This window comes from Ananas comosus, linkage group 8 (assembly GCF_001540865.1).
Source record: "Ananas comosus cultivar F153 linkage group 8, ASM154086v1, whole genome shotgun sequence".
NCBI classification, from domain to species: Eukaryota; Viridiplantae; Streptophyta; class Magnoliopsida; order Poales; family Bromeliaceae; genus Ananas; species Ananas comosus.
This window is the reverse complement of record NC_033628.1, coordinates 994,768-1,022,638: the sequence shown is the minus strand read 5'-3', so window position 1 is coordinate 1,022,638 and position 27,871 is coordinate 994,768. Positions and strand designations below refer to the sequence as shown.

General features: G+C 38.7%; 4 protein-coding genes across 4 annotated transcripts; 1 reads left to right on the top strand and 3 right to left on the bottom strand.

Annotated features, from left to right (window-relative positions):
• On the top strand, positions 3,596 to 10,193 carry LOC109714155 (KH domain-containing protein HEN4-like). Its single transcript, XM_020238618.1, has 8 exons — positions 3,596 to 3,755; positions 5,150 to 5,803; positions 6,321 to 6,785; positions 6,932 to 7,177; positions 7,265 to 7,624; positions 8,685 to 8,740; positions 9,120 to 9,219; positions 9,367 to 10,193. The coding sequence occupies exons 2-8, from the start codon at positions 5,183 to 5,185 to the stop codon at positions 9,457 to 9,459; spliced, it is 1,941 nt and encodes a 646-aa protein (XP_020094207.1). The 5' UTR covers positions 3,596 to 3,755; positions 5,150 to 5,182; the 3' UTR covers positions 9,460 to 10,193.
• LOC109714001 (ALG-2 interacting protein X-like) lies at positions 10,676 to 16,803 on the bottom strand. Its single transcript, XM_020238351.1, is given in 9 exon segments — positions 10,676 to 11,594; positions 11,696 to 11,799; positions 12,084 to 12,132; positions 12,321 to 12,461; positions 13,020 to 13,088; positions 14,028 to 14,117; positions 14,665 to 15,615; positions 15,894 to 16,457; positions 16,460 to 16,803. Coding segments are annotated over 9 exon segments (2,598 nt in total). The 5' UTR covers positions 16,574 to 16,803; the 3' UTR covers positions 10,676 to 11,078.
• LOC109714056 (ALG-2 interacting protein X-like) lies at positions 18,539 to 20,460 on the bottom strand. The gene is made up of 3 exons (XM_020238460.1): positions 19,867 to 20,460; positions 19,216 to 19,605; positions 18,539 to 18,907 (listed from the first exon to the last, which is right to left on the bottom strand). The coding sequence occupies exons 1-3, from the start codon at positions 20,458 to 20,460 to the stop codon at positions 18,539 to 18,541; spliced, it is 1,353 nt and encodes a 450-aa protein (XP_020094049.1).
• Positions 21,123 to 26,339, bottom strand: LOC109714260 (nucleolar complex protein 2 homolog). The gene is made up of 12 exons (XM_020238803.1): positions 25,842 to 26,339; positions 25,660 to 25,751; positions 25,333 to 25,404; positions 24,717 to 25,241; positions 24,109 to 24,423; positions 23,879 to 23,944; positions 23,063 to 23,392; positions 22,710 to 22,916; positions 22,294 to 22,380; positions 22,120 to 22,214; positions 21,863 to 21,997; positions 21,123 to 21,783 (listed from the first exon to the last, which is right to left on the bottom strand). Exons 1-12 carry the CDS (start codon positions 25,861 to 25,863, stop codon positions 21,450 to 21,452), a joined length of 2,280 nt encoding a protein of 759 aa, XP_020094392.1. The 5' UTR covers positions 25,864 to 26,339; the 3' UTR covers positions 21,123 to 21,449.

Sequence of the window (27,871 nt, the reverse complement as noted above, 5' to 3'; positions counted from 1 at the left end):
TAATAGAATGTGTTGAAATATATTGGTATCCGTATATATAATAGGAATTTGGCTGGAATACTATTAATAGCACTAAGTTATTAATGCTATTGATTTTTTAGCCATTGAATTAAGAAATAGATAGTTAGGATGATGTGGGTCCTTTAGGGTTGAGTGATTAGCTTGTTGAATAATATAATCTAACGAGTAAAAATAATCAAAGAATTAAATCTAACGGTAAAAAATTCGATAGCACTAAATTCTTGGTGCTATCGATAATACCCAGACGGACTCTATATAATAGAATGTGTTGAAACATATTGGTATGTGAGTTGTATTAATGGCACATTAGTATATTTTATATTTCGTACCAATAGCACGATTATTCTAAATTCTAATCAAATATGTTTAGTCATATGAAATTATGGACTCGTATCGGTGCTTACTTTGCAAAAAAAAAAAAACTCTATAAAATGTTAAAATTACTAAAATATTCTTATTTTGATTTTGCTACGCTAGTGGCTTCCAATAAAGAGATACAAGAAGTTATGTAAGAGGCTTTTTGTTGTTAGTTTTGAGCGAGCCTAGCCCCCACTTTTTCGCGCTAGATTATTTTTTGAAAAGAAACTCTTTAATTGTTACAATTTTATTGATTTAAATCCTTAAAATTCTTATATTTTATAAAATTATCAATAAATTTGATAAAAAAATTTATTTTGGGTAATTAGAATTATTTAACTGTGAAGGAAAATTGAAAAATTTAAGTGGGTGTGAAATTAAAGGAAAAAAAAAACATAAAATTAAGGGAGGGGTATTCAAATGGCCTACAGTTAAGGAGTATTGCTAAAATATCGAGAGGTTGCAGGAACTGTAAAACAAAAAGGAGCTCATTTGTTACAACACTGTAAAATAAATTTCATTACATATGGACGACTAAATTTTCCAAAAGAGGTATAGAAAATTGAGTGAGACTACTATGCTATCGGAAGCACGGAGCCTTCCGTGCTTCCAGCTCGTTTTCGATGTTGCGACTTTCGAATCATCGATCGGCTCCGTTAAACTTGATCTAGAGTATTTGGAGTACTTAGAAAATAAATTTTATTATTTTTCGATATCATTTGCTTAGTGATCGAATGGGCTCAAAATCAACAAATTTCAATGGCCGTAGTGAGCCGTTTGCAAGTTTAACGGTGTAGAAATATCCAAATCACGTGAAATTTTGATAGAAAATTCTTTATACTATATAAAATTAGATCAATATCTTTGATTTAAAATTTTAATGTCATATTATTACATTTTGTAAGATTTTTATTTTCAGCCGTTGATTTTGAGCCCCTTTGTTCACTAGGCAAATGATATCGTAAAATCATAAAATTTATTTTCTAGGTACTTCAAATACTCTAGATCAAGTTTAACGGAGCTGATCGACGATTCAAAAATCGCAACATCGAAAACGAGCTGGAAGCACGGAAGGCTCCGTGCTTCCGATAGCATAGTAGCCTCACTCTAGAAATTTGCACATAAACAGAAAGAGTGGTAGGTCGGGAATACATCTAGTCTAGGAAAAATTCTAAAATACAACAGGTATATTGGTGACGTGGCATAACAAATCAATCAAAAATCTTCTTTTAGAAATATATGTCACATCATGATTATAAAAAATTATTTTCATTGTACTTTTGTTTGAAAAAAAGAAAGATGATTGGCTTGTTATTGATGACGTGGTGCAAGTGTGATAGTGTAGAATTCCTCCTACTCCATATGGGAATCTAGATATATCTTGCCCGCTTACCCTTAACCTTTTATTCCTCTCAGCGTGAAGTAGGAGTGTTGCTAGTTTGGCCTGGTTCGGTTTTAGGGCAAATCTTAGATCAAATCGTATTTTTTGATTTAAAAGAATAACAACCGAACCACACCGAATTAAGCTAAGAATCAATCCAAACCAAACTAAAGTATTTTGGTTTGGTTCGGTTTGGTTTCATTTTACATTTAATTTTTTTAGAGTTTTTTTACAAATCAATTTATAATTTAAGATTCAAAATTGGATCATTATGAAATCACACAAACACAAAATTAATTATAAATATAGAATTTTAAAAAATATATTGGACATATGATCATAAATATAAAATTTTAATAAGAAGTTTAGATAAAAAGTGTAAAAAAATATATATATTACCACTCATTTTTCGGTTCTATTCAGTTAAAAAATGTATTAAAACCAAACCGAAACCAAAATTAAGTGTTAGTAAATTTCAAAACCAAATCAAACAAACAAAAAAAAGCATATAAATCGAACCAAATAGTCTTTACTTGATTTGATTCAATTTAGCTTTCTGTTTGGGACCATAGAATTCTGAAGTTCGAATCCTAGTTGATTTATATTTTCAGCTAAGTTTATTTCTAAACTTAGCGTGCTACCTATCTCTAAAAAAAAAATAAAAAATGAGGCCATTGAGGCTATAGTCCTTTTATAGGACTCGGGCCGGGTCTAGATCCAAACCCAATCCATGATTACATAATGAAAAATAAGTGGGCTCTCTTCGACACGCCTTTGTATTCGGCCTAATATTCGAGCCCGATAAATCCCCGTACTTTCCTCGTATGTGTACATACAGTCTAATCGGATAGTACATCTTACACTAAAAATTCAAAAATTAATAAATTTATTTAAACTTTTGTAAAATAAAAATTATGTAAAATAAGTGAGTTAATACGAGCTACAGAAGGTCCGTAGGTATACACATTTTGATTTTGGTACATAATTATATAATATAATAGCTCTATCGTAGTGTTATACGACGCGATCGGGACTAATGTGCCATTAATCAATTTTGTTGTTAAACTCTACTCTATTTTTAATTATGTTATAAGTAACAAAAATAAGTAAGTTATTTTACCGTTAAAACATAAAAGTGATCACACGAAAATATAGGATACTAAAATAAGAAAGTGTGAAACCATATGAATAATATTTGAATTTTTTTCTTTTTGAATTATTTTCGTGTGATCACTTTTATATCATATGAATTTTTTTTTGTTATTATTTTATTATTTTCTTTTGTTAATGAGTGACAAAGTTAAAACTAAAGTACTAAAGTGAATATTTTTTAAACTATAGGTAGAGTATCTGAATTTTTTTGTATATAATTTAGCGAAAAGTTAACGAAGGAGCTGACGAAAAAAGAAAAATAAAAGGTAAACTTCAAATACCGCTTCTGTGGTTTCGCACTTTCTCACTTTAGTTCCCCGTGGTTTAAAGTGCATCAAGTTAGTGTCTCGTGGTTTCATTTTTATCTTTTCGTCAGTTTTTTCGTTAATATTTCGTTAAATTATATATAAAAAACTTTAGATACCCCACCTAGGTTTATCGAATATTCACTTTAATACCTTTTAGTTTAAACTTTATCGCTGATTTAACGAAAAAAATAGTGAAATCGATAATAAAAAGATAAAAATAAAATCACAGAATACTAAATTGATACACTTTAAACTACAGGATACTGAAGTGAGAAAGTGTGAAACTACAGTAGTGGTATTTGAAGTTTACTCTAAAAAAAAAAAGAAAAACAGGAACTAAGTCGTAATATTGGGGTTGTACGGGGACTATCCGTGTATTTTTCTCCCCGAAACGGCGAAACCTAATCGCGAAGGGCGAAGCCCCAAACCGGAGCCCCAACCCCGCTTCACTCTCTCTCTCTCTCTCTCTCTCCCTCTCACGTCGCTTTAACGAAGACGAAGGGGGCGAGGACGAGGAATCCTCTTCGCACGACAAGGTTCGTCACACTCTCCAACCCTGATCCCGCAAAATCCATTCTTAGCTCGTAATCTACCTTTTCTTTTTTCCGAGTCGTTTGCTCTCAATCTCTTAAAAAACGAGTCACTGGATCGAAGTTTGAGTATGTTGTTAGATAAGTTGGTTTTTTGCACCAAATTAAAATTTTTGCTTGAATCAGCAGCTGTAATGCAAACATGGTGATGCAAAACTAGGATTTGAAATAGCTGGTGTTGGATTTGACGGTTGGTTCGATACAATTTTGCTTTTGTTTTTGCTTCCGTTTTGTTGGTTTGGATTGTATTGAGAATTGGGTAAGGGTGATATGTGAAGTAATTAGTGCTTGATGTCATTAGATAGTGCTTAGGGTTTATTTGTTGATCTTATGGTGGACCTATTGTCCTTGCTTTGGGGATTTCTACTTGCTAATCTTGCTATATTTGCAATGTTGTCCACCGGACATTTTTTTGGTAATTGATTTATATTCGGGGGATCTAACTTAGCTTGAGATCTTCTTAGAATGTTGGAAATGGAAACTAAAGATATGTTTTTTTTTTTTTTTCAAGTTAAGTGGAAGTATTTTGCGGCAAAATGGTATTGAAAGTTATGCATTACTTAGCTGAGTTACTAAAGTAGCTCATTACCTTCGTAGTTGGTCACTTGGCATTGCAACAATCCAACTTGTCATCGTCCTTTATTTCTATTTGGGAAAGAGTATTGATTTAGTTTAAGGTAATGTTAGAATCTTGTGAGTAAAACCCCAACGGTTTTGTCGTCTTAGTACTAATGTTAGAATCTTGTGAGTAAACCCCCAACGATTTTGTCGTCTTAGTACGTATGATGATATGATGATTGAAGTTGAAGTTCTGGTAATAAATTACCTTTTTTTTTGGTTCCTTTTCTTGGCTGAGTTAAACCCAAAATAATGCTTGTCGTTTTGCTGAAGTTTTTTTTTTTTTTTTTTTTTTATTAATTGGATGAGTAGGATATTATACGCAGAATACAACTAAGTAGACTGGTCCAAACCAACCTGCTCCTATCTTGAGTTGATTAGTTCTTTACATAACCATCCAACTTATCTGGTTGATCATTTCTCACAAAGCCACAATAAGTTGGTTTATGGTTAATCCAGTCCAATCGGCCACGATTCGGTTTTCTAAACGTTGGAGTTCCGTGAAACAAATTACTTTTATTTTTTGTATGACCAATGTCCTAACGCTTGTACTTGAAAAAGCAGTGATTTAGAACACAAATTTGAAAGCATTAACTAGAGGCCAATTTTTTTAAAGCTTTTTGCAATTTTTACTTGAGGGCAACTCTAATACTGCGTGCATATTTTTTCCTTTGATTATTTATGTCATATGCTGATGGTTTTTTATATTTCTCTATTTTTAGCTTAAAGTACTGCAACAACTGCTCTACAACATTATGGATGGTGGGAAATCAGGAAAACGTAAAACAAGTACTTTCAGGGAGCGCCCACGCTCCCACTTTGATAACAGGAAAAAGAAAAGGCCAAACCCTAGCCATGATGATGGTTCTATGTCCTCCAAACCGATTGATACCGTATATCGGATCCTTTGCCCTGTCAAAAAGATTGGGAGTGTTTTGGGCAGAGGGGGTGAAATTATTAATGCACTTAGAGATGAGACTCGTGCAAAGATAAGGGTTGCCGATGCTATTCCTGGGGCTGAGGAGAGAGTTATTATTATTTTTAGTTATTCAGATCAAGGTATTGATGGTGTTACTTCCGGTGATAACGAATTTGAGAATCTAAAACCACATTGTGCAGCCCAGGATGCCTTGTTGAAGATCAATGATAGGATTGCGGCAGATGAGATTTTGCATGGTGGCGTGGTGCATGAAAAGAATGATTCAGATGATTCTGTCAGTGCCCGCATTTTGGTTCCAAACAATCAAGTTGGCTGTCTTTTGGGCAAAGGTGGCACTATCATACAACAACTGCGGAGTGAGACTGGTGCGACCATCCGCCTTTTGCCGTCAGAGCATCTTCCACCTTGTTCCATGAGTAATGATGAATTGGTTCAGGTAATATCTTTTTGAGTACTATACCGTATGGAATTTTACCTTAAAACCTTAGTGCAATATTTCTAGTGAAATGATAGTTCGATCGTAAGGAATTTCACTTCAATCCTGATTTCCTTGACTTAATACAAAATTTCTAGTTAACTGATATTTTGTATCTGAAATCTCGGCTAATTTTAGGTCATGTTGCTTTGTTAGTTTGCTTTTTCGATCAAATTAGGACATCATTTCTTAGTTCCCCCCAGTATTATGAATATGACGCACTATCACTCTTACCTGTTTTCAGTTGGTTTCGACAGCTGGAGAATTTAGCTGTATTTTCTAAATATTTGTTCATCTTACGCATTCTATCTTTTTTCCTGTTCAATTGTTTGAAAATATGAATTCATGATTCATTTAGTTTGCTTGTATAATTTGATCGTTGTGGTCGATCATGATCTGTAAAATCCAAATTTCTAGTAGTGTTTTTTGGGTCATAACCTTTTTTACATCTAACATGTGGCTTTGGCTTTATTTTCAGATATCAGGAAGCCCTTCTGTTGTGAGAAAGGCTCTGTATGAAATTTCTTCTAGGCTGCATCAACATCCTCGCAAGGAAAACCCTCCTCTTGAAGATATAATACATGCCAGCACTCGAAGTTTATACGAGCCTGCTGGCCCTGTCCCTCCTTTACCTCAATCAGATACAATTTGGTCTCACCGGCGTGGTGGTGCGACATCTCCAATGCGATGGTATGATGGTTATAGAAATGAACCATCTGCATATGCTCCAGGTGGATATAGCAATAGTCGTGGCGGAAATAGTAGGGAAACAACAGAAGAGTTTTCTATGAGGATATTGTGTGCCACTGCTAAGATTGGTGGGGTTATTGGGAAATCTGGGGTCAATGTAAGACAACTGGAACATCAAACCGGTGCTAGCATTCAAGTCGAGGACACGGATCCCGAGGCGGAGGAACGGGTCATTATTATCTCATCTAAGGAGGTAGGCTTTTGGGTTAATTACAAACTTAGTCCCAAGTTTGACTCTTACTCTGATTTTATCCTCGTAGTTTCACTTTAGCAATTTAGTATTTGAAGTTTGACCTCATTTTCAATTCACTCTTTGAAAATATAAATCAAATCACTCAGGTGCCTTCTGATCCAACATCTCCAACAATCGAAGCTCTTCTTCTGCTTCAAAGCAGAACGAGTACAACCTCCGAGAAAGGGGTTGTGACTACTAGGATTCTTGTTCCATCAGGTAAGGTTGGCTGTATTCTTGGGGAACGTGGCAGCATAATAACAGAGATGAGAAGGCGAACAAGGGCAGATATTCGTTTGTTCTCGAAAGAGGATAAACCAAAATATACCTCCGCAAATGAGGAGCTTGTGCAGGTGAGCATTATATTTAGTCCTTAATTGATTCTTCCCTGTGTTATGGTTTACTTATTTGTATTCTTTTTATCTTTCTAACACTTTCAGATTTCTGGAAACGCTATTGTTGCACGGGATGCGCTTTCTGAGATAGCTTCACGGCTTAGAACGAGGACTTTTCGAGGCGGAAGTGGTGTTATGAATCCTGTACCGCCGCCTCCTTTCCGTGAACTTTATCCTACAGAACGCATGCCTCCTAGAGAATTACCGCCACCTGGAAGTCCATCTTTCTATAAGGAATCTATGAGTTCTTCTTACCGTGGGTATGCTCCTCCGCATAACTATTCCAGGCCTATGGTTTCTTCTTACCATGGCTATCCTTCTCCGGAGAGCTTTCCTAGTAGAGGACCTCCACCATCATCGGGCATGCCCAGAACCGGGAATTCTGTTGGTTATGATAATCCAAAGGTATTTTTTCTGATTTCATTTGGTCCACTGTCTTGTAACTTTACAGTGCAGAATTTCACCTTTTTATTTTCTTTTCCTTATTATCTCTTCCGTTAGATTTCTTTTGCTTATAAGGACTCGATCTACCAGCAATAATAACTCATTAAGCCCAAATCACTAGCCCAAAGTGCTTAAGCCTAGTTGTTATTACTAGGGTCCATGGTCTCTTATAGACTCAATCATAATTCCATTCCCATCCGATGTGGGACTATTGGGGTGTCACAGACTCCTCCTGTTTAAGTCATGCTGTTTTCGTCAGCCCAATCACACATACATCCAAGATCACCGGGCGATGCAAGACCCACCTCACACTTCCAGCTAGTGAACCGGCTTTAATACCAAATATAACGACCCGATCCGCTAACAATAATAACTCATTGGACTCAAATCACTGGCTCAAAATGCTTAAGCTCGGTTACTATTATTAGAATTTATGGTCTCTTATATACTCAATCACAATCCCATTCCGGTACTATTGGGATGTCACACTATCTCGCGAGGCTTTTTTTTTTAAGTTTTTTAGATTATGCTGCTGCATTTTATTTCGTTGTGCAATTATGCGTGGAAGGTTTTTGAATTTTTACCATGAACTTCATCAATAAGAATTGTGCAGGATATCGACACTTCAATTTTTTCCGTTAGCCACTATTTGAAATATCACATGAAAGATGTTTAGTTTTTACAAGAGGACATCGAAGGAGAATATAAACTTGCAAAGCTGTAGGTTGTACTTTGCCGAAAATTAAGTGCTTTTCATCTTCTCGTTGATGCTCACAATTTTCATGCATGCTCAAGGAACTCAAAGATCCTGAATATTATTACACACATTGCTCTCGTGAAAGGCTGTGCAGTAGTTGATGGTATTAGAGCTACAGTTCAGTGGCAGCTTTACGTTCAATTATGAGATCACATCATTGCCGCTTTCCTTTGTTGTTGTTGTTTTTCTTCCCGGCCTTCACTTGTTGTTCATGCCATTTCCGGTTTCTTAGGTTCTGCATATGATTTTCCGGTTTCTTTTCAGGGTGCAGCACAAATTTATGAAGCTCAGGGTTATCCAGGACCAACTACTGTTGCTGGGTATTATTGTCTTCCAACTTTTCTGAATACTAGCAGCAATTCACATGCTATTAACACAAGAATGAGTACCTAAGCGGGACAATAAGATTAGGCATAGTTAGTAGGGTGGCGTTAGTTAATGGTTTAGTTGGAAATTAGATATTTGAGCTCTCACAAAATCCCAATAGATAAAAGGAAGTTGTAATTTCTCATAATTCATATTCGAATTTAATGAGATAATGGTAGTTAGGGGGAAAGAGAGAGACAAAACGACAAAAACAGCCCAAGTCACTCTTTCCAATTTTGTATATAGATATGCACCTATTCAATGAACATCTAGGAAATCTGATCCTCTGGTGGAGGAAGGCCACTGATAGGTTAATTTTTGTACTGTAAGCAGGTATCCAAGTAGAATCAACTCTGTTGAGATTAGGGCTCCTAACAATGTGGCTGCATCTTACATGGGAGCAGGTGCTAGCAGTCTATCTGACCCCCGTCAGGTATTCTCAGTGAAAACCCATTTTGAATTTCCTCGAGTTACTGCCACGTTCAGATAGTTAAGATGATCTTAGCAAAATGGTATGAGATTTTAAAATGTAGAACCCTGACATTGAATTGTTTTTGTTTTTTTCCCTTATCGTGGTTAGTTTGCACAGAGTTCCTACAGGGACCCCTACAGATCAGAACAGAGCTCCTACAGAGATGTTTACAACTCAGATATCAGATATGGACACAACTGAATCATACCCTACCGGCACTTTTAGACTTACTAGCATTTAAATGTTAGGCGGATCTTCTTACCCTAAAAAAAAAAAAAAAATCTCTTTTGATCTGGAATCTCTATATATTCATGTATTATCTTTGATTAATCCGAGAATTTTTGAATCGAGGAACAAGTTTCATAATCCTCAACATGGCGATCTCAACCTTGAAATTTGACGGATCTTCCGACCAGAAGAAAGCAGCATAGAGCCTTCTGTAGGGCTTCATGACTTTGAATGGACAGGAAAGACCACCCATCCCGAGTGCTATTTTTACACACACAGTTAAAAGTTGATCTTTTTGTGACATGTTAGATTATATTAGGCTGTTCGTAAAGCTTTTACTGAGCTTAGATTAGGCTAAAGATTTTCCGGTGAATTCGAAGCTTGCAATACTTGATGTTGTGACAAGTCGGTGCAGGAGATCGTATTCTGATTTCTTAAGCAACCATTTGAAGTCCTAACTTGGTTGTGGCCACACATGGGAGGAATTAATTTTGAATCTTTCTGTTGTTAAATAAAAACAAAAAGTTCCCTAAAATTGCATTCGACTCTCTCTCTCTCTCTCTCTCTCTCTCTCTCTCTCTGCTTTTTTTATTGTTGGTGGGAAGAGCCAACTAGATCAGCTTGTGGGAGTAAATTTTGCCTATTTGTTCGGCTTCTAGGAGTAAATTTTGCCTATGTTTGTTAATCCACCATATTCTTAGTTTCAACTGATGTCTTTGTTCCGGGACGTTGCTTTTCTCTGTCATAGTTTTTGCCCGAGTATGATACTGAATATAACTAACAAATTTTTAACGTTTCTTCCTCATTTATCTTCGGCAGCTTTGTTATATGAATGAAACTGAATACAGAAGTATGATTGCTCGATCATACTGTATCCAATGGCTTTATCTGGTAATTGCCCTTTTTTTTTAAAAAAAAAAAAAGAAAATTTCCTGGGTGGGAGATTAAAGCCCTCTTGCAAGGTTCTCTCTCTCTCTACACCTTTGATCTCCGTAAAATAAAGCACTCGAGCCACAGTTGTTTTACCATCCTCTCAATGCTATTATCAGGGAGAAAGAACTTGGGGCTGATGATAAAACTAGCGACCAACTAAATCTTTTTTTCTTCATTGGTGTGGTTGGCGCATTTCCATGGGAAGAGAAGATTTACAAAGAGATTACAAGTTTCCAAGAAATTGCAACAAAAACCATCCACAGCAACCTCCAGGGGGATTATTTTACTGCTCGATTAAAATCACAAAAAAATAGAAACACGTTCCACTTTATACAAAATCACATCACACATACCAGCAAAGTTTATGAACAAGGTTCAGAACCCCCAGCAAGTCACCAAAATATCCTTCACTCGAATAGTTTTCTAGACCCTGCAACTGCGGAACCTTAACAAATCGGGAATCGGGAGACCTAAGCAACTAATACTTCAGCATATTATTCTGTACCAGTAATATGTATAGAGTCTCTATCCAACAAAGAAGAGAAAAAAAAAAAATAGCATGACAGTCCCAACATAGAATAGTATTATATCTGGGAAACCATTCACAATGAAACCGAGCGACTAACACGCCAACAAATAGTTTCGGCATCGACCGTACTTCACTGAGGCCTGTAGTAATTGCCCTGTTGAGGAGGCGGATAAGACCCGGGAATAGTGTACGGCGGTTGCAAATAAGGTCCCGGTTGCTGCTGGTGTTGTTGCGGTGGTGGCGCGTTGTAGTACGGCCCGCGCCATCCCGGATAAGCCGGTTGGCCATAGTCGGTGTTGGGCGGCTGCTGCGGTGGCTGTTGTGGTGGCTGCTGGTATTGGTGGTAAGGAGGAGGTGGTGAGGAGGCATAGGCTGGGTAGGGTTGAGAATATCCTGGCCTTGGTTCACTGGGTGGATAATGGTATGAAGGCGGTGGCGGCTGAGCAGGATGGGTTGGGGGCGGGGTGGTCTGTTGGTTTGGTTGAGGAGGAACGTTTCTTTGCTGGTTCGTTCTGTGGCCTGTTTTTCCACCGGAGAAGCTGAATCCTGCTATCTGCCTCTGTACTTCCTCGATCATCTCGCGGCACTGGATCTGCCGGGTCATTACGAAGTCGCTGCATTGCTGCTTTATGTTGTTTATTGCATCCTGTTAAAAGATTATGTAAGAGGGTAAGTGTCGAATTAAAGAGGGAATATGATGCAGGTAACTTTCGTACGTTTCATACTAATGTGTAGCAACTTGCGCACCTGTAAAGTAACATAAAACTTCAACCCCTCATTGATGTTCTCCTTAATTTCACGGTATTTTGCAACGGCAGCTGCGATTTGCTTGAAAGTTTTCTCACGAGCAACTGGCGAGAAATTTTGATTGTTAGCAGTTAATCAACAACCAACCATCCGACAAGTGATATAAATGAAAATGATCAATACTGAAGGAAATAGATGATAAGGACGCTTTTAAAGCTGTCAAATGCTTTCTGGTACCAAAAGTCCATAAATAAACGTATTAAAATTAAATCAAGCAAATCCAAGAATCTATCTATCACAAGCAATAGAAGAGTGATAAAAAGGAAACACATGAATTTAGGCAATTACTCGTCACCTCAATGAGGGAGAGAAACAAAGAAGAAAATACCTTTGTAGTCTTCCAGATTAAAGACACTAGAAAATTCATCATTTTGAGCCTGTAGACGAAACAAAGGAAAAGGAGTATTTATTTAGCAACTGAGAGTCTAAATTCAATTATGCAGAAGGTAATCAAAACGATTGTCACTTGCCATTAAGACAATGTTATGAAATCTAAGAAATGAAGGGTATGTATGAATTGAACAAGGGCATTTCACTGGGTAAAAATTCAGAGCAGGTAGCTTGCCTGTATTTGCAGTAACAATTGCTCCTGTGCCTCTATATTCTTAGCAATTTCTTGACAGATGGGATCATACTTTGCTATCTCCTTTTTAAAGAGATCTTCATGTGATCCGGTGCCAGCCATCAACTTTGGTAAGATATCATCCTGAAAGAAATACAGCATTGGCACAGTAGACCATTACTGGCTTGTCAATCCAATCTACAAGCTAGTAAAGTGCATTATAGAACTAAAAAGTTAGTTAAAACAAAACTGATTATTGAAGCATGATCAGCACAAGTAAGCAATAATCAGATTTTAGTAAATAATGATACACCTACAGTAAAATAAAAAAGGAATGCAATCGAGTAAAATAAAAAGATTACAACTTCGACAACATAGAAGTCAAATATGCTTATGGTTTATTTAACGCTAATCCATGTACTAGTAAAATCAATAAGTGGTTCGTTCTTATAAAGGCAACCCTGAAGCACTTTCTCTTGAGTATCTGCATTTTTTGTAAAGATCAAAATTCTATGGAAAATGCCAGAGATCATATACAACGCAAGCCACTTTACTTATGTATAGCCATCATCTTGACATGCAGACAAGGTAGACAGAATATATATCTTCCAAATATCGATTTCAACAGAATAATGAAAAGTAGAAACTAGGTTCCATTTTGTCCTTTTAACAGCAAATTCATAAGCACAATAGAACCCACACCTTTCTCTTCATCTCCTTTAGCATGTCTTCGAGGCCTGCCCGTTGTGCTCCTAGGTTCTCCAGTTGCCTCTGCATGAACAAGAATTTGTTAGTACAAGATACTAGATACCTGTGATATACTAAGGATGAATTTTAAAATACACTTAATACAAGCCCTTTTTTAGCTTGCTTTTACAATGCCCCTATTAAATGAGCAGCAGGCCAAAAGAGAAATTATGAAAGTAAAATATTAGTTCACACGTTTGCGAAGAAAAGATTTGATCCAGTACTTCTTCAACAGCCCATATTGGAAAATAACAAGAGAAGTGAAGAACTCCACAAGACTGATTCAAGAAAGAAATGCTCCAAAAGATCAGCACTGAAGGGAGGTAGCTGTTGAGTACCAGATTGCAACAAAGATCTAACTGGCACTCTACGTGACCCAGACAAATAAAAGAAAATGTATCAACAGCCACTTCTGCAACCAGATTCTAATATTTCTGTAGTGCTCAAACTGTCTGTATTAAGATTATTATTACTATTAAATAACAAAGTCACGGTTTAAGTTAGTAATTATAACCTTGAGAGCCGAATTCAGCTTAATATTCGAAAGTTTAGTTTAGTCATTGATAAAAGAACCGGTATCCTCCCTCACACAGCCACCCCACACAAGCGCTCTCTCTCACACTCTACTATGTTGACAAGCCTACACACACATTCATTATACTTCCAACTTTAAGTGTAAGAGTACGTCTACTACCAGTCTAAACTGAAACTGTAATGATCTCAACAATTAACTGATGTCAACATTGTCGTGTGGCTGGTGCTAAGTACTGTATATCGATGCTGAAAATTTCACACATAACGACAGTATAGCTGAATCAGTGTTTCTTATGCTGTAAATTATAAACAACCAAGATGCAAACTGAGGGTTGCAGCATCACAAGTTCTACTAATTTAAAACAATACTCTTAGATTGCTGAAATTACAATTTAAATTGATATGCTGAATGATTAAACTGTACATTACCAAGCTCTGTTTGAGGGCTCCAACTAAAGCATCTTCATTCCCATCCAGCGACATTATAGGCCTTGCAATACTTGGAAGGGCAGATTCTATCTGCAATTAGTAAAACAATAGGGTAAGTTCCCAGGGGAAACAAAGTCAAACTACAGAAGCACTGTGCTACCAACATATGAATGAAAATAAGCTAGTGTTCCCAATTCAAACAGGTTAATAAAACATGATTATTTATTATAAAGGTATGACAGATATGCCTGAATGCAAGCACTTGGGGCCTGATAAAGTGCTCCCATTAGTTGCTTCACATGCTCACTAAATCTTGAAAAATACAGATATCATCGGATTCTAGTCATCCATCAAAAGAAGAAGAGTTAAGGAAGCATAAATGACTGTCTAAAAAGCAGGGGATGGAAATTGCTGCATCATGGAGTTGCAGATTCATCTCAGTCCACAACTAGATTCCTTAGAAAATCCAATGAAGCAAATGTTTCAAAAGAAAACTGGCGAGTTATACATCAATGAGGATAAACAGAGTTTTAGGTTGCCATATAAATGGAAAAACAGTACTTCATGTATTTACATTCACCTGAGACAATATTTCATTCACAAAATCAACAAACATGACGGCACAGGTAAATCATACCGGTCTGCGGTCAAGAATTGACATGAGAGGATAGTTGTCTTTAACGGCTCGCTCAATCCGCGCGTCACTATCTGCTGCTTGCTTGAGATTTGCAGCGAACCGGTTCAACCGATCCTGCAGGCTCTTCGTCAAGGTGCTGGACTGAGGCCTCGTCCACCGTGTCCCGAACTGGGTTCGGAACTGGGCATCCTCACTTGCTTCCTTCTGCATAAGCTCCTCAGTTTGGACCAGCAGTTCCTGATTAACCCTCCTCAAATCCCTGAGCTGCTGTAACTCTGCTTCCAGGCCAGCAGGCCCGCCGCTGATCTGTACGGCTTCCACATCTTCCTTAAGATCCAAAGGTAGGCTGATATTACCCTCCAGCGATAAAATAGAATCTGGCAGATCCATATCCTTCAGTCTAACCCTCGTTATCTCACTTCCCTGCTGCAACTTCTCCGCTTGAGTCCTGATGATGTCATCAACCATTTCGGTGTATCTAGAGAGGGCCTTCATGCTGCCATCAGGAACAAGACCTGAGAAGAGCCTCTCTTTGCTAGCATCTAAAAGTTCAGCCATATTGGTGGGCTTCACGAGAGAAGCTGCAGGTAGAGCACCCAAAGAACTTGCTGCTGGAACCCGCATGAGATAAACCCGATCGTTCTCCTTTTGAGCCCTCTCTAAGTTGCGATTCATATTACTCTCTAGTTTGGAGACGGCATCCAAGAGAGGCGCAGCAACTCCCTTGGCGGTCTTCTTCGCATCAGCTAGGGCACCGATCCCGATCTTTAATCGGGCTATTTCCTCTGCAATCTCTTCCTTCTCATGAAGCTCCAATGAATACCTATAGCAAGCCTCGGCATAGAACTGAGCTGCCTTCAGTTGGACATGCGAGACCCATGTCTTGTCAAAGTGCTGGCTAAGCGGAGCAGCATTCAGGGCAGCATAAGCTTCCTCATAGTAAAGGCCGACCTGTGAAAGTTACGGAATAAGATTTGCGGTTTGAAGATATTAAGCTTCATTTCATTATGCTTCCTAATCAGTATCAGTTCCGATACCCTTTTTCTCTTCATGTTAAACAATAAAAGCTCTAAACTTCAGTTCTACTGTATTCTACAAGATACCTAGTGAATCAGATCATCATGATTTCACAAAAGTATTCGTAATGCAATATGAAAGTGAGTAGCAATTGCTGCAAATATCGTACGGGAAGCGCGAGAGGGATAATTATTCAGGATCGCATTATATACCTGCCTTGCGATCTTGGAGCAGAGGCCGGGGGGCTTGGCGTCGGCGATCACCTTCTCGAAGAAGCACTCCTGGGCCTGCGCGAGCATGAGCTTCTCCAGCATGGCGGCGCACTCGGGCGAGACGTCGGGCGTCGCCCCCGCCGCGGCAGCCTTCCTGGCGACGGTCTCCCTCAGGAAGGCGAAGGCGCCGGCGGCGCTCTGGAACCCGCCGCAGGCCTGCTTGAGCCCGGCGGCGGTGGTGCGATCGGCGGCGAGGGCGATCTGCGAGTAGACGGCGGCGAGGTTGAAGAGCACGGCGGCCCTCTCGAGGTGGATCGAGGGCAAGGAGACCTTCTTGGAGGGTTTGAAGGCGTCGAACCAGGTGAAGGAGAGGGAGTTGACGTGGGATCGGTCGGGGGAGATGGGGAAGCGGGGCTCGACGAGGGCGAGGGCGCGGGAGTAGGCGAGGAGGAGGTCGCGGCGGAGGTCGAGGGAGGACTCGGCGGGGGCGCGCTCGAGGTCGGAGCGCATCTGACGTGGGATCGGTCGGGGGAGATGGGGAAGCGGGGCTCGACGAGGGCGAGGGCGCGGGAGTAGGCGAGGAGGAGGTCGCGGCGGAGGTCGAGGTAGATGTCGACGGGGCTCGTCTTCTTCTCGTGCACCGCGAGCATCACGTTCACCCCCGTCGACGGCGTCGCCATGGGAGCGGTCGCGGAGAAGAGAGGAGGATCTGGAATTAGGGTTAGGGTTTTCGCAGGAGGTCGCTTCGGGGCGAAGGAAGAGGGAGATGAGCGGGGACGGAGAGGACGAGGAGGAGTTGGGATCTTGGGAGTGGGCGGCGAGAAATGGGGTCTCGAGCTTTAAGATTCGTGCCCGATGGGCGGAGGGGGCTCGCGCGGCGATTGCGATCGGTCGTTGGCGCGTCCCGGGCTCGGCGCGGTCACGCGCAAACGGGTTTAATCATCGACGGTTTTAGTAGGATTATTATTATTTGGGAAAACTTCAAATACCACCCCGTAGTTTCACAATTTTATATTTTAGTATCGTATTATATTTAGTACCCATTGGTTTTTTTTTTAAAAAAATTTCTCTACTTTTTTTTTTCGTTAAATCAATGACAAAATTAAAACTAAAGGGTACTAAAGTGAATATTCGATAAACCTAATTAGGGTATCTGAAATTTTTTATATATAATTTAACGAAATGTTATCAGAGGAGCAGACAAAAAGAGAAAAATAAAATCATATGGCACTAAATTAATACACTTTAAACTATAGAGTATTAAAGTGAGAAAATGCAAAACCATAAGGATGGTATTTGAAGTTTATCCTTATTATTTTAATTCTTGAATTTTTATGTTTAAAAGTTTTTTATTTTAATTTGATTGATTATAAAGGCAGGGCCATTCGAAAATCTCGAAAATTACAAATATTTTAAAATATAAGTTGTTTCTTATGCATACTTTATACTTAAATCGTGTATTTTATTTTGTAACCTTAAGTTGTTTTCAATTTTTTTATGTGTAGTGAGCCCAACAAGGCAACAACCCAATTCTTGTTAATTTAAATGCATACTAAATCAGAACTAATAATATAAACACTTGTTCTCCAACAAACAAGCAAACTATATATTTGGATGTCGCATATAACTAATTCATTATACGGATGTCGAAATAAGTTATTTTTGAATAACTTATTCACGAAGTTTTCCTTGGATGGTTGATTTTTGCGCCTTAAAATATCTTACCATCATCCACTCTTAGGTAGGATATAAAATCCTCGTGTTTGAATTTGGAAATAAATTATTCTTGATTAGCTTATTCGGCAGGAAAAAATAATTTCGTGTATAATTGAAGATAAAAAATTTAATTTTTACTCACCTATAAAATAATTTATTTTTAGAAAAAAGAATTGACTAAAAAGTGATATATGTTATTCTATCTTATTAGACTTTTGATGTATTGCTCATCTATCAAATACTATAACTTATTTAGTAAATTAAAGATTTTTTTTCTTTTTCAGAGATAAAGTAAATTAAAGGTATACCTAGAATAAGATATTCATATATTCAAATGACGAGAATTTTTATATGTGATCGGAAAGAAAAAACTTGATCATTATCATTGAAAGGTCTTGCTATTTATGAATTAGTAGGATATCATATTTCATCAAAAAAGTAATTTATCTTATTTCAGAAAACGAGATCGAAATATTATTTCGTTCTAGATGTTTGATTGTATTCCTAATTGAATAATTTATTCGAACATCCAAACAGAATAATAAAAAATCTCAACGGTTATAAATAAGTGAGTTCATGATAGGCTACTTAATTTCTTCTCAACAAAATGTTAGTAAGGATGGTCCCATTAAAAGACATTATATGAATGGCATGAATTAAAACTATTTCTTCCCCTCAGGAAAGATGTTATTTTCCTAATTAGAACCACCAACTCCTACACATATTTGAGATTTATACACAAGTGTTGCTTTGAACAGAAGAAACTTATATACAAGTATATAAGATCACCCACCTCAAGCATCCACTTAGCCCAATAAAATACAAAAAAAAAAAGATAAAATTACATAAAACCTCTCTTTTATTTTTTCACTATCGTTTTTTGTAACTCAAAAATCTACACTTTACCCTATTAAAAATTAAAAAAATATTCACAGAGATACAGTGTTAACTATATATGATGACAAAATGATCAAATTGTCCTTCATTCTCTTCGTCTCTTCTCCAATCTTGTTCATCCGCAGTCTTTTACCTCCTCCATTCTTCGCGCCTCCCTTGACCCCAGTTATGACTCCGTTTTCTCCACCGGCTCTCCCGTTCCTCCAGCATTCTCGCCGTCTCTCCATTTTTGCGACTGTAGGAAAGAGATCGGGATAGATGTGAACGAAGAGATGGGCGAGGGCGAGGATAAGACAGTGGAGGAGGGCGACAGCGTTTGTGTGGGCGCAGACATAAGGGTGGGCGAGAGCGAGGCGGTCCGGCCAAGACGTCAGTGAGGAATAAAGAGGCGCATATGAGATCTGAGTTTCAAAAATACTTTAGATATAAAAAATATATAATAAGAAAATATAAACAAAACTTTAACAAAACATTCATGGCGGGAGCTGAAGTGAATATTTTTTAAATTTTAAGAAAGCAAAATATAGATTTTCATAGTCGGAAAAAAAATAAAAAAGTGAATATTGAGAGAAATTTTTTTATATAATTTAATCAAAAAAACAAACTGAGCTTTCTCACACACTTGGCGCCCAAAGTACAACGGGCTCTTTGATCACCTTGTTTAAGTACCCGGTGATTTTGAGCTTTCTTCGGTAACCCCTAGAATCACGTCCATCGGGGTCCGGCGAACGAGCGACGCCGCGGGCAACGGAGGCAACGAGCTCTCGCTCGGCACCCGCATGAAATAGACCGTGACGTTCTCGCGGTTCGCCCTCTCCAGGTTCCGGCTCATGTCGAGCTCGAGCCGCGAGACGGCAGACGCAGCGGCGCCCTTCGCGAGCTTCTTTACGGCGGCCAGGCCGGCCAGCCCTGACTTGAGGCGAGCGATCTCCTCGGCGATTTCCCCCTGCTCGTGGAGCTCGAGCGAGCACCAGTAGCAGGCCTCGGCGTGGTACAGTTTGGCCTTCGTCTGCGCGTACGAGCGCCATGTTTTGTCGAGGTGGCGGTCGAGCGGTGGAGCGGTGAGCGCGGTGGCAGCTTCCTCGTAGTAAAGGCTGACCTGAGTGTGCGAAACAATCAGTTGAGCAGACATAACACGGTTGTAATGAAAATTTTAGCAACGAAATAAAGCAATAAGGAGAAAAATTACACCAAGTGATTTGAATTGATGTACTTAGAATTTCAGATACGTGGAAGATTCAAAAGCATCAAAACAAAGACAATTCAAAGAAGGCTAGTCTAGCGAACTAAGCAATTCAATTCGATTTTAGTTCTTGAATATATACGCTGGCTATTTAGTTTATAAGTTTTTGCAACGCACCTGCCGAGCGATCTTGGAGCAGAGTCTGGGGTGCTTGGCATCCGCGGTCGCCTTCTCGAAGAAGCACTCCTGCGCCTGCGCCAGCATGAGCTTCTCCAGCATCCCGACGCACTCCGCCGACACGTCCACCGATGCGCAGCCGACGGCCGTGTCCCGCGCCACGCCCTCCCGCAAGAAGGCGAACACGCCGGCCGCCCGCTGGAACGCGTCGCACGCCCTCCTCCGCCCGTCCCCCACGCCCCGGACAGCCGCCGCACCGATCCGCGAGTGCACCGCCGCGAGGTTGAACAGCACGGCGGCCCGCTCCAACTCGGCGGAGGCGAGCGTCGACGCCTTCTTCGAGGGCCGGAAGCAGTCGTGCCATGCGTATCTGACGAAGTCGCCCGACGCGGCGCGCGCAACGTGGGGGAGGGCACGGTAGTAGGCGAGGAGGGCGCTGCGGCGGAGCTCGAGGGCGGCGGCGGGGACGGAGCCGCGGACCGGCTTCTCAATGTCCCACCGCATGGTGATGACACCGGCGGTGGCGAGAGCTCGGCCCAGGGGGCTGCGGCGGGAAGCGGGGGTCGCCTTTTTCTCGGGGACATAGAGCATCATTATTGCGTTCGAGTTCGTCATGAATGTAGATAGAATTTTGATCGGTTTCAATGAAGAGGTAATAATAATGTAGTGTCAATGCCTACTCCTACTCGGAGAGTTCATGATATGCTTTGTGTAATTTTTATCTCATCGATTTTATCCGTAGTTTAAATTAGCTGAATAGATCCTATAAGATTGTCCGAATCAAATTCTGACTCGTCTTTTTTTCTTTTTTTGGGTGAGTTTTAAATAGTTTAATGCGAAGCATGTTCTAATACTTCAGATTCTGATCAGATGGAATCAGGATCTGAGTGATAAGATGTGAGATTTGGATTCTGATGCTATATTATGATATGAATCTACTGTTTATCTCCACCAAGTCAATCTCCCGATTTTTTTTTTTTTCCTTTTTTCTGTTTGATTTAGCACCAAGTGTAATTATTCGTGAATTTAAGTTTATTGCTCAACGAGCTACAACAAGTGAGCTTACTCAGTTTGGAATCAATATTCAATAAACAAATAGCCCATGTTTTTTCTTTCTTCAACTTTTTCCTAATTTCAGAGGGTGCCCCGAGATTAGGAGCACAGCCCTTAGTTCTCATAGTTCTATTTAAGACCGTATAAATAAACAAAGATAACTGTTGGATCTTTGGTGTTAATTACTAATTTCAAAGCTCTAATTATTAAAAATAAACAAGTAATTTACTCAATACATAGAGATAGTTACAACACACGTATAAATTTGTAGCATGTGAAATTTAAATCCATGGGCCCGTGCCTGTGCTGATACCACTTGTTGGATCGTTGATTACTTGATTGAGGACAACAAACTCGCCTAAAACTTTAGCTACGCCACGTAGATATAATACATAAAAAATGTGACCACTGATTGAAAATTGCATAGTAATACTTGGGCAAAGGTTAGTTTACATATTTTGACATCTCTCCTTCGCCATTTTGAAAGTATAATTAACACCTGCTGGAAAGAACAAAAAAAAAAAAGTCTTTCAACCATGAGCACTCTTTTTCGCCTTCTTTCGTGGGCGTCGCTTCCCATTCTTTTTCGGCGCTATCGAAGTCAACTTCTTTTCCTTGTTCCTCTGCTTCGACGTGCTTTTCCTTTTCCTGCCCTTATGTTTTGCCGGTGTGTCCTTCGTTAACTTTGCTTTGGCGTCTTCATCGTCATCCGAAAGAGAGCCATTTTCAGTTATCTCCTGATCATCGCTCTCGTCTACTTCGTCATCCGAGCTTAGAACTAGATCTTCCACTATATCTTCGTCGGCACCAACATCTTGTTGCTCATCATGACTTCGCTTCTTTGTCTTCTTCTCCTTCTTGACCCTGTGCACGGAACAAGTTATTAATCTTCAAGGGTTATGACGAAGAAAAGTTTTGGACGACGAACGAGCAGAAGCCATACTTTGTTTTCTTCTTTTCCGGCAACCAGGATGAACTGAAAACAGCAGCACCTTCTTCAGCATCCTTCTCGCTGTCTTCTTCCTTGACATCTGAGAGCTTTTTCGCAAAAACAGATGATTCGGCCCCAACGAGGACGCTGGAAAAGGAACACGAGGGTATCAGACAAAGGTATCACCAACTGCTACTCTCCAATGAACAGTAAATAAAAACACACGGAAAATGAAAGCCAGCCAATAATAAACCAACCAACCAACCAACCTTTTTTCCACCATAGCATCACTTCTATTCTGGGCCCTCACACGTAAGCTGGCCACATATCTCGACAGAGGGCTGCATCCGCTTTCCTTTTCAGCCTTTTCAAACGATTTCTCATTAGGTTAGGATGGTATCGACAAAGGGAATGAAATGAAAAGAGTAAATGATTGGACATGCCTGGAGAAATGATTCTGCAGCAGGGTCATTTGGTGAGAATTCGATAGCAGCGCGTTTTGAGTTTACGAACTCATTGTTGGCCTCCACCTTGAAAACAGAAATGTAAGAGTCAATTAGAGTCTGATTTCTCTCTTGTTTGGAAATGGTTTATACTGTTGAGGCAAGCCGCAGAAAACATGCCGTAAGTATTTTGATTTTTTTTTTTTTTCACTTTGCTTACCTGAAATACTGAAACAAATATACTACCTCCCTAAAACTACAAGTTCTCACTTCGCCTCCTCCCGTCAGCATTTCTTACCAATATCATACTCATAGGTTGATGGGGTAAAAATAAAATGTACATTTTAATATATGAGGGGTAAATGCAAGAATCATGATATTTGTAAGGCTTTTTACTCATGTGTATAGCAAGATACCTGATGGATGAGCTCCTTTATCTCTTTTCGGAACTTGTCAGCTTTAGTGTTCTTGCAAAAGGTTCGTAACCGAACAAGGGGAATAAATGACAGCTCAAAGAAGGCAATCGAGTAGCTCCACTGTGCCAAATGTTCAGCAAGTTCTTCAACAACAGAGTAAATGCATGCCTCTTGAAATAAACGTGTCTTCACGGTAGCCTTATCTACCTGCAAGAAAACACTTTTTTTTAAAAAAAAAAAAGAAGTTTCTTTGCAGTTTCTCCAACAAAAGCTCACTTGCTTTAACACACAGATTTTGCAGGAATACGCGTATATTTGAAAATGCCTTAAACAATAAATGCAAAAAAGTTCACCTGTTTAATATTAAGAAGATTGATTGCTTTGCCAACACCTCCAGTAGGGGGTTTGCTCAGGTCTTTCATTTCCAGCATATCGAGGAGAAGGGAAGATACAGGAATAAAGGATCCAGTGGCTCCAGCTATACGGTTGAGCATCCTCACACATCGTAGCCGTAGTGGGAAGTACCGCAGAGTAGGAACCAAAGATGTTACCCCATATATAATTTGACTTAGTGGATAAGCCAAAGGTCGAAAATCGGCTTCTGAGTTGTAAGAGCATATAACTCCAGTCCAGAGCTCGAGGCACAGTATGAACTGCCATTCGTAAACCTTTTGATATGCTTTCTGCAAAAATATGAAAGAAAAAACATCACATAAATGTTAAGAATCCATTGTTAGTAAGTTTTTCATTCAAATTTATATGTAACTGAGTGCTGGTAAGAACATTCCAGCAAGCAGGCTGCATTGTTTTAGAATCAATAACTGATGGAATACCGAGGAATGCTTTGAACTCTAATTCAACCGACAAAACTCAGACTTACTCTGACACTTAGTAGGGTTAGTATGTAAATCTGAAAGAAATTATGCAGAAACTTTCACATTAATTAACATAATGGCAGAAGTGTGAACCAAAAAGGTCATTTCCTTTGGTTTGTTTAGCAAGTCTCAAAACTAATGCCATATCATAAAGTGAAGTAAAACAAATTTGCATGTAGAAAAATCTTTCAAGTTCAAAGTCGCTTATCATGAAATACTACTGTCCAAAAACAAGAGAAGATAAATTTCATACAAAGAACAAGAGAACAAGATAAAAATGTAAGTCGGACTTACCTCCACTTGTTGCTTTGTAGGCTTGTTGCTTTCATTATGCTTTTTCTCTTTTTTGTCTCTTACTGCCTTTCAACCAAAAAAAAAAAAAAAAAGAAGTAAAAAAGCTAAATAAGCAAAAGGAAATAATGTAATCAGCACAATGAAAAATAAATAAATATGTTCACGAAGATAGTCAACGTAAACAAAGATATATGTAAATACAATAACTTGATAGCAAGCGCTTGTATTACCTTAGGCCCTCTTTCAGTAAGAGCACCACGTAAGACCACTGCTAGTTGACGAATGAAAACAAATGCATGTTGATATGCTGAGGGTGGGTCCACGCCATAGAGTAGAGTGACGCAATTTCCCAGGAGCTGAATATGCTGCAACTTTGATCTACTTACTGATTTAGAAAGCTTGCAATTCAAAACATAAGCCTTGTATACACCTCTAAGTATCGTATCAAGACAATCAGAACCGAGTCGAACGCATAAATCTCTAAGGAAGAAAAATGAAAATAGAGGAGCAGCACCTCTTCCTGTACCCCAACAGTGAAGCAAAACCTGAAGTTAAATAAATGATGTGTCAACGGCATAATGAAACCATAACAAAGGAGATATTTACTGCAAAATTATCTACTGCAAAAATATTTTCTCATAGAAAACTAACTTCACTAAATGGATAACTGAGCAGTTTCAAATATTTATGTTACACTTTGGAGGGATATATATGGAAATTCAGATTTTACACATGTTAAAAAATTATGACTTTTCTGGGATATAGATGTAAGAGCCCTGTAAAAAAAAATTATAGGTCTACTTATTAAATTAACAGGCAGAGGACAGTCTCTACTCACCTTAACATACTTTCTCAAGAGAGAGGGAAAAGCAGCTAAAAATACAGCCGATGCCTTGACACGCCTCAAGGTAAAAGATATCATTGTCTCATCAGTCATTTGTGTTAGTATATGGAGAGCATTGCCAAGATATAGTCTCATTAAGCTTCCATGCTTCTTCCACATTTTAGTGGTCGTCAGTTCCATAACTATCTCCTTCTTTCCTCCCGATATAGGGGCATCAAGTAATCCTCTAAGGATTCCATCCATTTCGTTCAGAACAAACACCATTATCTGATTAAATACATTGCTAGAAATGATACTAAATTTTGGTGCTGAATCATTTTCTCCATCATCACCGTAATGGCATGCAGCACGAAAAGCTCGAAGAAGGGATCGAACTGCACCAACTTTCCTGTCTTTTTTTATTGCTTTGCACCACGAATCAACCATTTCAGTCGTAATAACCTTTGCGGACGGTTTCTGCTCCTCCTCGACGATAGGTTCGGACTCCACATCTTCATCAAAATCAGTTACTGTGTCCTCCTAAATAACATGTTCGGCAAACAGGTTGCTTCCATATATTCTTAAGCAAAAAAGCAGTAATTTTTTGAAAACAAATGCAATGTATACTCACATCAATATCTTCGTCATGAAACTCCAAGAGCTCCTTATCAAACTCTTTAAGATACTGATAGAACTCAGGATCCTGCAAGAGTACAATGCCGATCGCATCAGAAGCAAATTATAGAGATGATTCATGCCTCACTCCTCTCTTAAACAGCTGAATAGGCCACTCGACGAACAACTGACCATAAATTCTAGGGGAGAAACAAATTTAATAGCTTGTTTAAACTCCTATCACATGAACAATAAGAAGAACGCGGTCTCCTTAAATTCTTAGAATTAAAGAGTTCCCAAGTGTGAGCACATTACCAGCTTCATGGACCAAAAAAAAACCCACCTTTTCTTGAAGCCTTTGCAACTGTTTCACGTGCTGTTTAGCTTTCCCTCGGGAAGTAGAGGGGTTCTCTTCCTCCCCAAAGCTGCTTATCTCTGAAAACCCCAGAGTAATATAACTCAAACACGATCAAAACAACAAAAATTATCAAAAAAAAAAAAAAAACGGAGATCATTAAAGAGTACCTGATTCATCAATATCCGACATGGTCGCGCTCAACGATTACAACCAAACTACGGAGCTTTAATCCGGTAATGATGCTAAAAACACAATATATCCAGCAAACCTCCTCTCCGATTCTTCCTCTATGCCCTAACCCTAAGAGACGGAGAGAGAGAGAGAGGTGATAGTACTATCACTATCTCGATCGATCCTCGAGTTAGAATCGCTTCTCCGACCCTAAGCAGCTTCTCGGAGAAGCCAAAACCGAAGGTAGGTAGGCTCCTCCTCCTCCTACGCCTTCTCTCGGCGGCGTCGTTCTCCGCCGCAGAGGGCGGGGCTCTACGCTGAGCGAGAGGGCACAAGGCCGAGGCGTGGACCCTGGGATCGAGTCGCCGCCTCCCTATGCGGCGGCGTCGCCGCCGAGGCTCGCCGGAGATGGTGGCCGTATATACTCTTTTGCGTCTCCGTTGGAGATTCCTCGCCGTCGCCGGGGAAGAGAGAGAGAGAGAGGGTTCGATGTGCGGCGTTGCCCGTGATAAACTGTTTAATAGTTTGGTAGGGTTTAAGGTTATCGGGCCTTGGTTCAATTGGGCCCAGTCCAACTATTACAGATCCGAATCCGGCCCGGATTAAGGTTGTGGCCCGTATGCGTTAACGATTAATTAGCAAGGATTAATTTCATACAGGTCCCTACAAACATAATAAATAATAAATATATCCCTAAAAGTTTCAACTTTTATATTGTCTCTACGAAAGTCCTGATATTTTCAAATATGTTCCTGCCATTAGAATCCGTTATAAAAGTTTAATTATTAAATATAGATTAAATATTTAATTCTGGTTAGTTTTTTATATTTTTACGTCTCTTATATTATACTGTTATGGCTTTTGGAAGGACATATTTGTGATGGCAAAATTAAAAATATAAACAGTACTCTAATAATAACAAATCAGAGAGATATATTTGAAAATATTATAACTTTCATAAGAACAACATATGAAAGTTAAACTTTGTAAAGATATATCCATCATTCACTATATTTGCAGGGATCTGTATGAAATTAATCTAAAATTAGTAATTACACCATTCATTACCAAAACTTATTCTACTTTTATAATTTTATTTTAATTTTAATTCTTTGTTTCGATTGGTGTGAAGAATACATGAATTTGTAAAATCTCAAAATTTATGAAATTTTTATACGAATTGGCCTCTTTTTTTTTTGTCCAATATCATTATATGGCTTCCAATACTAAACACAACTTTAATTTTTTTTAAGAAGTCGCTATAAATTTTGGTAAAGGATTTTAATGAATTATCTTAATCTTAATTTTGCACTCCACCTCATCTTTTAATGGATTGTTCGAAAAATGTAATCTGTTTCGAGTCAGGATAATTAAGCTGAACCTAATATTAAATGATTATTCCTCTGTTTATAATAAAACTAATATAAATTGGAGTAATTTGTATCTAAAAACTATTGGTTGAAAATAGGAATAGAAATTATACTAATAATTATCTCTTTCCTAATTCATCAAGACTTAAATAGTAAGAAAACTGGCATGAGAATAGTGATGAAGATATTTAAATAATATTGAAATGATCTTATCACCAGTACTATCTGTACACCTACCAATTTTATAATATTAAAAAAATATTATCGAATCTTGCGAATCTCATGAGATTTGTCTACATCGAAATAAATCCTGTTAAATCATTCTGAAATAAATAAAATATTATAGAAAAATGATATGATCGAACACGCACAATTTTTATTCACAAAAAATAAAATTTCATAAATAAATTTCACCAAGCATTGTACTCCCACATGTTTGTTGCCCACCACTTGTCAATTGCATGCTAACAATAGTTAGAACATTGAGCACAAACATGAAGTAAATAGTCAAGTAAATGAAATTTCTCACTAATCTAATAACTTTTAGGTCTTATTTAGTATTGCGGGCAAATTTCATTGCGTGCAATGAGTAAATATGTTGAAAAATAAATATTCCAATTATTTTTGTACATTACACGTTGCACGGATCACAATGA

Bases quoted from the DNA above. Each gene is read 5' to 3' on its own strand.
- LOC109714155 (XM_020238618.1), top strand. From the start codon at position 5,183: ATGGATGGTGGGAAATCAGGAAAACGTAAAACAAGTACTTTCAGGGAG. The intron at 5,804-6,320 runs GTAATATCTTTT...CTTTATTTTCAG, and splicing joins GTAATGATGAATTGGTTCAG to ATATCAGGAAGCCCTTCTGT. The intron at 7,178-7,264 runs GTGAGCATTATA...TAACACTTTCAG, and splicing joins CAAATGAGGAGCTTGTGCAG to ATTTCTGGAAACGCTATTGT.
- LOC109714260 (XM_020238803.1), bottom strand. From the start codon at position 25,863: ATGTCGGATATTGATGAATCAG. The intron at 22,917-23,062 runs GTGAACTTTTTT...GTTTTCTTGCAG, and splicing joins ATCTTCTTAATATTAAACAG to GTAGATAAGGCTACCGTGAA. The intron at 22,381-22,709 runs GTATCTTGCTAT...TCTGTTTTCAAG, and splicing joins TAAAGGAGCTCATCCATCAG to GTGGAGGCCAACAATGAGTT.
- LOC109714056 (XM_020238460.1), bottom strand. From the start codon at position 20,460: ATGATGCTCTATGTCCCCGAGAAAAAGGCGACCCCCGCTTCCCGCCGC. The intron at 19,606-19,866 runs GTGCGTTGCAAA...TCGCACACTCAG, and splicing joins GCTCCAAGATCGCTCGGCAG to GTCAGCCTTTACTACGAGGA. The intron at 18,908-19,215 runs GTGATTCTAGGG...TTTGAAACTCAG, and splicing joins TTCGCCGGACCCCGATGGAC to ATCTCATATGCGCCTCTTTA.